Source organism: Cyprinodon tularosa, unplaced genomic scaffold (assembly GCF_016077235.1).
Source record: "Cyprinodon tularosa strain WSP-4 unplaced genomic scaffold, ASM1607723v1 ctg474, whole genome shotgun sequence".
Classification (NCBI taxonomy): Eukaryota; Metazoa; Chordata; class Actinopteri; order Cyprinodontiformes; family Cyprinodontidae; genus Cyprinodon; species Cyprinodon tularosa.
The window spans coordinates 230,398-242,081 of NW_024039201.1; the positions used below are offsets into that span (position 1 = coordinate 230,398).

General features: G+C 42.0%; 1 protein-coding gene across 4 annotated transcripts in view; it reads left to right on the forward strand.

Annotated features, from left to right (window-relative positions):
* The window catches only part of LOC119794296 (E3 ubiquitin-protein ligase RNF123), a 65,815-nt gene extending 57,661 nt beyond the window's left edge, over positions 1-8,154 (forward strand). For all 4 annotated transcript variants that reach the window (XM_038301781.1, XM_038301778.1, XM_038301780.1 and 1 more), the window contains exons 39-40: positions 5,037-5,122; positions 7,715-8,154. In XM_038301781.1, coding sequence (XP_038157709.1) covers positions 5,037-5,122; positions 7,715-7,814 — 186 coding nt within the window. In that variant the 3' untranslated portion in view covers positions 7,815-8,154. The remainder of the gene's footprint in view (positions 1-5,036; positions 5,123-7,714) is intronic.
* The last annotated feature ends 3,530 nt before the right edge of the window (positions 8,155-11,684 follow it).

Sequence of the window (11,684 nt, forward strand, 5' to 3'; positions counted from 1 at the left end):
CATGTCCTCGGAACCGCAGAGGCTCTGATCTGATCCGAACCGCTGCGAATCATAGGAGCAAAGTAGATCAGACAATGAAAACCATGTTGATCTTTTGAATAACTGTTGATCAGATGCTCTCAAACTCTTTTCTCTGAATACCACCTTAAACTAATGTGAGATCTTCAAGTACCACCACAATGTCAGCCTATAAAACACAACAATATACAACAAAATGGAGATAAAACAGTTTATGGGTAGTTTGAATGTGGTTTATGTTTTTACTTCCACAGCTACAAAAATTTTATGTTTGAAATGCATAAATGTAATATACTGTAGTGCAGGACTTGGCAACCAAAAAGGATAACTGTTGTTCAGAGAAACGGATAAGGCCATTTACAGACGCACTGCAAATAATCTGAACCTCTTTGAGGAAAATGACTTTAGTCAGCAGAATATTAGTAATTGTGGTAATGTGAACTGCTCTGCAATAAAAAATGGACCAAGTCATTAACAGCTGTAAGAACATTAGTGTCAGTCTCAATGTAACCATCTTATTTTTAATGATTGTGACAGGAATATTTTCATTTCTTAGAAGCCAAAGGTTTGGTTGTCTGACTTTTAATTTCTAGCTCAACAGAGGACGGCTCAACTCTGAGATGTTTTTCTGCATCCAGCCTGTTTCTGGGCTCTCATATAGTCAAGGCGAGGGATGAGCAGTCTTTGTCGCACACATGTTGTTGTAAGAGGCAACGGAAAGCACACAGCTTTAGTAGAAAGGGTAGAATACTTTGTCTCTCTGTCCAGAAGTCTGTGTTTCTGTCCACTGTATAGTGACCAGCGTTGCTCACTAAAGATAGAATCGTTACACTGAAAAAAAATCCAAATCTAGATAAGTCTTTTTTTCTTAAAATAAGTGCATTTGTTCTTGAATTGAGGAAGTAAAAGAGACATTTTGCCGATGGAACAAGATAATTTCCATTTAAAATAAGAAAATACAATTGCATTGTCTTATTTCCATTGCATTTTATCTAATTATCTTACTTTAATAGTTAAAATACTCATTCCATTGGCAAACTATCTCATTTACCTACTCAAATTAAGGATAAATACATTTCATTAAGGATAAATACACTTAAGTAATACACTTCTTAAATTATTTTCAGATCGTTTTTCCAGTCTATAGAGAGATGGGTGCTTTCACATGTCGCCAAAGTTTCCAGCAACGCCAAAAAATACTGTTAGATTTGTCGCTAGTCGCCTACATTTGTCGGGATAGTGACAAATGTTGGGATAGTGCTGAACCTGATTGAACCTGGGGTGGTACTGTCCAGTGCTGAAATGGCTGGCACCTTGTCTGCCCCTGCTGTGCAGTCACCACAGGCCCTGTCCAGTGCTGAACCTGGGGAGCCTCGTATGGGTGCTGTTGAAGGATTTAGGGTCCTGTCTGAAGTGCAGGCTAATGGCAAAGGGTTAAATTCTGAAATATTGGAAAGAATTTGATGGACGGGTTTCAAAGGATGAGTGATGTGCAGTCCCCCAGAACCCCTTAGCCAAAACAATTAACTTGTTTGCCCCTGCTGTGCAGTCACCACAGGCTCTGTCCAGTGCTGAACCTGATTTAAAGGAATAGTACACCCAAAACATGATTAGCCTTCATTTTCTACTCACCCCCATGCTGAACAACACTCTGGAGTACTTTTTTGATATCTCAAATGCATCTGGAGATCTGGGAGGCTTCTTGCTGTCTGCTGACATTCAAATAATGGAGGTCTATGGTGCCCGAGACAGAAAGGTCCATAAAAGTCCACAAAAAACATGTCAATATTCCTCCATACTGCTCGTCCAATGTATTCCAAGTGTCCTGAGTGGGTAGCGTCCATAATTTACTCGAAACGAAGTCATTTAGAATGTTTTTAGATCATAAACAGTAGTGTATAGGATTTCCTAAAAGCGCGTTCACGAGTCTACGGAAGCCGGCAGACCAAACCAGACGAAAGTGCACATTCAGCGTCTGCTCTGCAGATAATGCAAGCATAGAAGAAGAAATGTGCTGTTTACCTGTCCAAAGAAAGAAACGACGAAAGAAAAATGTCTGAGGACTTCAGTGTTGAGGAAGAGCATGAGTTCTTTGCCGAGCTGAATGCGCACTTTCGTCTGGTTTGGTCTGCCGCGGTTTCCGTAGCGTCGTGAACGCGCTTTCAGGAAATCCTATACACTACTGTTTATGCCCTAAAAACATTCTTAATGACTTCGTTTCGAGTAAATTCTGGATGCTACCCACTCAGGACACTTGCAATACATTGGACGAGCAGTATGGAGGAATATTGACACATTTTTTGTGGACTTTTATGGACCTTTCTGCCTCGGGCGCCATAGACCTCCATTATTTGAATGTCAGCAGACAGCAAGAAGCCTCTCAGATCTCCAGATGCATTTGAGATATCAAAAAAGTACTCCAGGGTGTTGTTCAGCATGGGGGTGAGTAGAAAATGAAGGCTAATCATGTTTTGGGTGTACTATTACTTTAACCTGGGGTGGTACTGTCCAGTGCTGAAATGGCTGGCGCCTTGTCTGCCTAGTTAGAATCGGCCAATGCATTGACTGGCTAATAAGGGACTGATAAGAGGTTATGAATTAGACCAGCACACACTAAAAATCGTTTTTCAAAATAAAAAACGATTCCAGAGATCCAGATTTCACTTTTATTAAAGTCGTGCTCCGTAACACCACCAGTAAACGTACCGCTGTTTGACAATGACTGCCGTAGAGATATGAAAATGCTGTGATATTTATTAATGGAGAGAAGGTAGTTCATCTTTAGTGAATAATTAAACAATTGGGAATTCTGTGCCCTTTCAGTTTTCTGATGTGTGTTGATTGACTCTGGATCAGCAGTGTAAACACTCTTTTACTGTAATCAGGTCTGCTATGGTGCCTTCAGTGACCAGAAAAAGATCAGAGTTTTGACTTTCTGTCCAGAATATCGCAATGAAAGGTTCTGCTTCTGCACGTCTGTCCTGTAAAGGGAGAGGAACAGATATGCCAGCTTAGTTTTCATAAAGGGTAACGTTTATCTCGTTCAGAAAGTTCTCGCCTCGTTATGATGTACATTTTTAAATGTGAGCAGAAAACTCGACTGTTCTCAGTGTGATGGCGTCATGTTTTTGATGTATAAACTCAACCCGCTCAGACCGCTCCTTTCCTCCACCTTCAGACAGTCCTCCATGTCCTCTCTGTGCCCCCCTAGTCCTCCGTCAGAGGAGGCTCTGCTGCCTCCCTCTGCTGACCTACATGCACCCCCCTCCTCTTCATGCTAACAACAGGATTAACATCACAGGATCTGGGTTCCCTGCAGGAATTCTGCTCAGTGGCCCAGATTTCTGCTTAAACAACATGAGACCAAAGTTTGGAGATCAGAACCTCCCTACAGGGTCCAAACTCATGGAAAGGTCACATCTCGGGTTCTGACGGGTCCTGCAGGACATGCAGGGAGGCAGTGACCTTACAGAGACGACCTTTAGACTCTCAGCAGCATCTTGCAGTAAAATAACCATCCTGCTGCTCCGGATTGGACAGAATAGAGCTGCAGTCTGAACACAGAGAACCTGCTGGAACCTCCACATAAAGCACATTAGCAGCAGACAGGCTCCTCTATCTGGTTCTGCTCCTAAAAACATCTTCCAGGCGGAGGAACCTCTGTCTGTTAGTTAGCATCTTCCAGGAAATAGTCCTTACAGCCTCTTTCAGACCCACAGGACCAGCAGTCTGTCCAGTGTGAGCTGTCTAAACCAGGACTTCAACACTGCAGTCCTGAAACCAGGTTCAGAGACGTGGATTCTTTCCCAATTTGAAGACTCTGACAGTATTGTGGAGTTTTTTTTCCATGGTTAGAGATTGAGATCAACAGTGTAAAACCGATAGCTGTCCACCATCATCATACTGGAACAATCAGCGGCCCACTGCAGGTTAGGGTTCTCCTACTGCTGATGGAGAACAGAACCATCCACAGTCTGTGTGTGTGCAGCTCAGTCTCGGCAGATATTGCTGGAACAGCTTCAGTTACTCATTTTGATGGAAAGCTTCTTCCTTCTCCTCCTACTGTGTCGTTTACTGGTTCCTCATGAAGTTCTGAGGATGTACTGTTTCTCTTTAAGTTATTCTTAAAGTCATCTCGGAGGTGTTTGAGCTTCCTGTGAATCATCCGGTCGCAAATGGGCCGTATTTCTAATAAGGAGTAATTTTAATGATATTCATTCTGATCAGCTTTTTATTAGAATTTTCTCATCTTGATGTTTCTACAGCTCACTTCACCTGAGAGCTGCTTCTGTTTTCCTACTAAACCAGTAAAATAATCTTAACCCTTTAACATCCAATTTATCAATTTTGGTAGCTTGGATATAAGCGCCACAACTCATCAGACGTGTTCTCTAATGTAAATGACACCCTTTTTTTTTTAAATTAAGCTATTTTAAAACTTAAAGTAAAAAGTCATGAAGCTAATTTAAACAGTTAAAAAAATCATGTCCTGTACCAGCGTTAATGTTCTAAAGAGAGATCTTGTTTCTTTCTATAAGTTTGTTTTCATGAATCTCTTATTGAAGCACTCTTTGGATTATTTTTAATTTTTTTTACCATATTTGGGTAAATTACTATTTTTGGTAATTGCAATTGACCTCGATTTGCCATTAAAATACTTTTTTAATCTTACAAAAGTAATATTTCAAAAAATAGATATATATTAATTATTCCGTCCTCCAGTAACACTCTTTAATTGAAACTTTGAAATTTAAAGTATTTCACTGTGAGCCGTATAATATTCCATCTCCTCTCAGGGATCTGATCTAGTCACTCATTTCTAAAACTATGGATGGATGAATGAGTGGAGCCACCTGTGCAACTGTGAAACCTCATATTAACTCCCAGCTCCCATAATGCACTGCACCAACTGGGGCACTTGTTGTCATGTGACCTCAGCAGCAGCATTAAAGGGGTTGATCTGGTTTGTTGCAAACTGGTTCTGTTGTTATAAAAAGATCTCGTTCTGCTTTTTTCAGCCAACCAGTGAGGAAGATCTCTGTCCCATTTGCTACGCCCACTCCATCTCTGCTGTGTTCAGGCCCTGCTCGCACAAGTCCTGCAAGTGAGTCCAAAGAGCCACACGTGGCATAACAGCATCCCTTTAACCTTGCAAAAGAATAACCGTGAACATGTGCAACTGTCTAGAACACATTTTAATGTTAACAAGGATGCAGAATAGACTTTATGGGTTGTAATTATTACCTAAATGGCTCCTGTTGAGCTGTGCTGCATTACTGAGTACCGGAGGGTATTAAGCAAAGCATTTGTAAAGTCATAGAAAGACAAGCATGGTTGATTGAAACTTTGGTGGGTTAATGCACTTCATGGAGCCAAGTTTTAACATCCCTATGAGAGTAACCTCAACCACTTGTTTAAAACACAGCTGAGAGCACAAATTGTTGCTCATTCTACTGATAGATCATGCTGAAAACAGATCTGTCACAGTTACCGCCCACTTCATCAAAATGAAGCGGCAAGAAGTCTGACAGCATATACGAGTGACATACGCTGATAGTTTTACATCTCTTAGGGATTATATCTATAATTATTTCTCTGTATTCACTCATTCCCGCTTTGCTATATTTTATAAATCAGTCTAAGCTGAATAAAATGTAATAAGACTAATTTTGTTTGTTAAGTAAGTATTTATTACAACTAACATAAGTAGTTGAATGTAAAGACGCACTACGTTTTATTTATTAAATTCAGCGTATAGCAGTGGCGTCTTTTTGGCATGAGGGCAAATAATGTCAAGTTAGATTTGTCCAAGCACGCCAAAAGTTATGATTTACATTATTTTCTAGATTAAAAGTTACTTAATCAAACAGTATTTTAAAAGATGATTTGATTTGCAAATCACTGAAGTTTTAGTAGAAAAAGATTTGCTTAGTTAAAAAGAAAAATGCAGCAAATGATGCAATATTTTTCTAGATATATTTTGTCTTTTATGGGGAAATGAAATGGGTCACTCCGGCTTTATTTTGCTAACTTTTGTTTATTGGCTCATTCTGCTCATACATAAAAGTCATCAGTTGACTATTTACAATTAAATAAAAGTTAATCCCAAAATATTATTGACAAAAGGGGAAAATTATATTTTCAACCTTACATTTACAATATGTAGAAGGTTGCACTAATTTTTTTCTTGTGCATCTGCATCAAAAGCTGGGTCTGGCAAACTTAAAGCCTTTCTTGAATTGTGATCAAGGGACACCTAAAATTTACTGTTCCCAGTAGATCCAGTTCAGGCTGTTCACAGTGGATCCAGTTTAGGCTGTTCCTAGTGGATCCAGTTTAGGCTGTTCCTAGTGGATCCAGTTTAGGCTGTTCCCACTGGATCCAGTTTAGACTGTTCCCAGTGGATCCAGTGTAGACTGTTCCCAGTGGATCCAGTCTAGACTGTTCCCAGTGGATCCAGTTTAGGCTCTTCCCAGTGGACCCAGTTTAGGCTGTTCCCACTGGATCCAGTTTAGACTGTTCCCAGTGGATCCAGTGTAGACTGTTCCCAGTGGATCCAGTGTAGACTGTTCCCAGTGGATCCAATTTAGGCTGTTCCCAGTGGATCCAGTTTAGGCTGTTCCCAGTGGATCCAGTTCAGACTGTTCCCAGTGGATCCAGTTTAGGCTGTTTCCAGTGGATCCAGTTCAGCCTGTTCCCAGTGGATCCAGTGTAGACTGTTCCCAGTGGATCCAGTCTAGACTGTTCCCAGTGGATCCAGTTTAGGCTCTTCCCAGTGGATCCAGTTTAGGCTGTTCCCACTGGATCCAGTTTAGACTGTTCCCAGTGGATCCAGTGTAGACTGTTCCCAGTGGATCCAGTGTAGACTGTTCCCAGTGGATCCAATTTAGGGTGTTCCCAGTGGATCCAGTTTAGGCTGTTCCCAGTGAATCCAGTTCAGACTGTTCCCAGTGGATCCAGTTTAGGCTGTTTCCAGTGGATCCAGTTCAGCCTGTTTCCAGTGGATCCGGTTCAGACTGTTTCCAGTGGATCCGGTTCAGACTGTTTCCAGTGGATCCGGTTCAGACTGTTTCCAGTGGATCCGGTTCAGACTGTTTCCAGTGGATCCGGTTTAGGCTGTTTCCAGTGGATCCGGTTTAGGCTGTTTCCAGTGGATCCGGTTTAGGCTGTTTCCAGTGGATCCGGTTTAGGCTCTTCCCAGTGGATCCGGTTTAGGTTGTTTCCAGTGGATCCGGTTTAGGCTGTTTCCAGTGGATCCGGTTTAGGCTGTTTCCAGTGGATCCGGTTTAGGCTGTTTCCAGTGGATCCGGTTTAGGCTGTTTCCAGTGGATCCGGTTTAGGCTGTTCCCAGTGGATCCGGTTTAGGCTGTTTCCAGTGGATCCGGTTTAGGCTGTTTCCAGTGGATCCGGTTTAGGCTGTTTCCAGTGGATCCGGTTTAGGCTGTTCCCAGTGGATCCGGTTCAGGCTGTTCCCAGTGGATCCGGTTTAGGCTGTTCCCGGTGGATCCGGTTTAGGCTGTTCCCAGTGGATCCGGTTAGACTGTTCCCAGTAGATCCAGTTTAGACTGTTCCCAGTAGTGTAGACCTATACCAGTGAAAAACTGTTTTTTTTATTTTTATTTTTTGTCTTAAATTTTATCCTAGTCAGAACGTTCTTAGTTCTGCAGGTTCTGATTCTAATGTGTTCTTTGTGCAGAGCCTGCATCAACCAACATCTGATGAACAACAAGGACTGTTTCTTCTGTAAAGCCACCATCACCGGGGTAGAAGATTACAGCAAGCCCTCCTCCTCCTAACACACACACACACCTGAAAATACACATCTGACCCAAACCTAGCAGAACACCCCCGCCACCCCGCATGAAGGCATCTGCAGAGTCACAAGCGCTCAATGAGCTTCAAGCTCGATCAAACCGGTGGGAAGAACCTTTATTTTGAAAGTGCCCAAGTGTATGTGTGACACTGAAACCCCCTTTGACTCCGGACTGTTCTTCACGCTCAGGATCAGAACACTGTTTGTTTTACTGGACCTTCTTGTTCTTTTTCAGTTTTTCTTCTATAAATGGTTCAGAACCAACTTTAGTCCCATTTTAGTTTAGTGCATCTCTGCAGGTCTGATGATTTCAGCTGCAGTCAAATAAAATAAAACAATTCCAGAGATCCAGATTTCACTTTTATTAAAGTCGTGCTCCGTAACACCACCAGTAAACGTACCGCTGTTTGACAATGACTGCCGTAGAGATATGAAAATGCTGTGATATTTATTAATGGAGAGAAGGTAGTTCATCTTTAGTGAATAATTAAACAATTGGGAATTATGTGCCCTTTCAGTTTTCTGATGTGTGTTGATTGACTCTGGATCAGCAGTGTAAACACTCTTTTACTGTAATCAGGTCTGCTATGGTGCCTTCAGTGACCAGAAAAAGATCAGAGTTTTGACTTTCTGTCCAGAATATCGCAATGAAAGGTTCTGCTTCTGCACGTCTGTCCTGTAAAGGGAGAGGAACAGATATGCCAGCTTAGTTAGTTCAAATAAAATCTGATGAAACTGTTAGAAAATGAACTGAGGGAACATTGAGAAATGATCACTGCAGGAATTCTTGACTTCTGACATCAGAAGGCTGGTGCAGATCCAGTCTCTTGAGTTTCATCAGGTTGCATCTGGTGGTTGGGTTTAGGGATTTGTATCTGCCTCAGCTCCGGCCCTCCGTACCAACAGATGTTCCTGGGTTCTGCTCTGATCCTTGTAATGTTCCGATAATCCGGGTTCTATCAGGTACTCCTTTCCTTTGACTCAGACAGCTGAAGATGGTCCTTCTCACTTGGTGGTTCTGAGGTTCTGAAGGTTGAACATAAACATCTCCTCTGAGTGTTTAAGGGGAAATAATACAGCCACAGATCTGTTGGTTCTGATCAGGATGTGTTCTGTTGGTGTGAAAGTTTGAACATATCAAATCTGTAAACTCATTAAATTATTCTCCTGAACCAAACAATCGGAATCTGTGTTCTCTCTGTTGGTGTGGAGAGTTCTGTCAGAACTGCTGCTTGCAGTGAAGGTCCCACACACTGGAACCACCTGAGGTTCTGCTCTGGTGCCGGTCTGAGGCTGCTGATTACAAACAGTGGTACGTCTGAAGGGCATCAGTGGACCATCACAGGCTGTGTCCAAAGTGGGTGCAGAAGGTTCTGTACGTGGTTCTTGTTAATCTCTGCTTGTCCAGAGGCTGACACCACTTTACAGTTTATAGACCGAGACAGAAATAACTGCTAACTGATGAAGAGGAGGAGGACTGTTCAAGGACACGGACGGCTCTGGGAGTATTTATAGCAGAACCGGAGCGATCCGTTTCCCCTGATCGATGGAGGAGCAGGGGAAACATGGAAACCCGCCATGTGTGCGGGAGATAAAGCAACTGGGTCAATGATACCAACGGGACACTTCATCCTCTCAAAGCTGCTGGACCTGCTTCGGTTAAGAACACTGGACCAGTTCTGTTTGGACTGGAGCCTGGCTGGTACCTGAGGATTAAACCTGCAGTCCCTACAGAAGCGACTTGAATTTTACAGGTAAAATAAACATATAGAATTTTATTGATCTCACAATGGAGAAATTCATTCTCTGCATCTAACCCATGCCCTTTGGGGAGGGGTGGGGGGGGCAATATGCAGCACCCAGGGAGCGATCAGGGGTTAGTGGTGTTGCTCAGAGAGCCAGAGTGGCAGTGGGTTTCAAACTCACAACCTCAGGATTCCAAACCCTATGCCCTAACCATTAGGCCGCCACTCACAAAAAGATGAACAGAATTGAAAACAAATTAGGTGGTTCTGATTAAATTATGTGTCAGTTTGTCCATAAAGGTACCACAGCAATGTTCTGAGTCAAGGACACTTTAGGTTGTTAAAGAAACTTTTTTAATTCTTAAATTTAAACTAATTATTTTAAATCGTTTCTAGTAAAACGCTGCCACCTAGTGGTCAAAGCTGGAAGTGTAGTTTGTGGATCCCCAGCACAAAAAACTGAAAACCTTCGATTCAGGGGTTTCCTCTTCAGCTCCTACTTTATTGGTAAAGACCAGCAGAGGGAAACGGGGAACTTTTAATCTAATATTTAATCTGAGCTTATTCAGAACCTCCTGAAGGTCATCATCATCTCTCTCCATATTACCTCTATGTACTATTGCTCTCAAGGGTCAGCCTCTGCTGTTCTGTTCTATTATTTTACCTTCCACTTTTCTATTTTTTTCTTCCTAACTTTTCTTTTTATAGCTTCTTGTTGAATACAGTGACCCTATGTGCTTTAAAATTCACCTTTTAAATACAATGTTATCATAATTTTGTCTGCACAGAGATCACTCAGGATAAAAACTAATTAAAAAAACAGACTCATACAGCTTACAGTTCAGTTTTCTATGAAGTAGACCAAAATATTTAGCATGAAGAAATCCAACTTGATTTGGGGTTTTTATTGTCATTGCACTGTCACAAGTACAGAGCAATGAAATTAACTGCATTTAACCCATCCCCTTGGGGAGCAGTAGGCTGCCATTGTACGGCACCCTGGGAGCAGTGTGGGGTTAAGAGTCTTGCTTAGGGATCTAGAGTCTGTGGGAGTGGGGCTTAAACTCGGCACCTCTGGATTCCAAGCACAATGCCCTAACCACTACACATCACTCTCCTAATAAAGAGCTGTATATGGATGTGCATTAAATATTTGATCCCTTTCAGAATTTCCCTCTGCCTTTCATTATAAGGAAGTACTGCTATTCTGAATTAGAGATGTATATCATCAGACATATTTAGCTTTGATGCAATTAAAATCTAGAGGATCAGAAAGCATCCTTTAATTGTGCTGTGATAAAGGTGCTAATGATAAATAAAATAACCTGGATGTTTCAACAACAAACTCTTCTCTGAATGATTAAAGCTAAAAGATCAGATGATAATCTTCTCCCCCCCCCCCCCAGATCCTGCTTCTCTGTCTGGCTTCACCAATTACTGCATGCTTCAAAGAGGCTAAAGGTCAAAGATAAGCTGACCGGCGGCTTCATTTTATTTCTCTAATGAAATACAAAAATAACATAATACATGATTTTTACTAGGTGTTAGAGGCAGGGATATGGGGGGAAAAATGTAATTAAAGAAGAATTTTGACCAAAAGGGCATCTGTGTACTGGGAGCAAAAAGGGCAGAGGCTCCATAATTCTGTTAAAAGGAATGAGTGAAACCATGTCTGATGTCTGTCATCTAAGGTTCTGGTCTGAGGCTGATGATCCAATGCTTCTGTGAACTTCAACAGCTGCAAAAGGTCTTCACTCTAAGGATTCCTGTGGTTGTTGGGTGTTTAGTCTAAATTCTGGATCACAGAGCAGAGGAACTCGGAGCTGAAAAAAAAAATGCTTTCAGATCAGAAAGAAGTTTCAAGGAAGCATAATTTCCTGAGTCCCAGCTGGGATTTACCATAGATCAGCTTCCATCCTGGGAGATACCATGGATCAGCTTCCATCCTGGGAGATACCATGGATCAGCTTCCATCCTGGGAGATACCATGGATCAGCTTCCATCCTGGGAGATACCATGGATCAGCTTCCATCCTGTCCTGGGAGATACCATGGATCAGCTTCCATCCTGGGAGATACCATGGATCAGCTTCCATCCTGGGAGATACC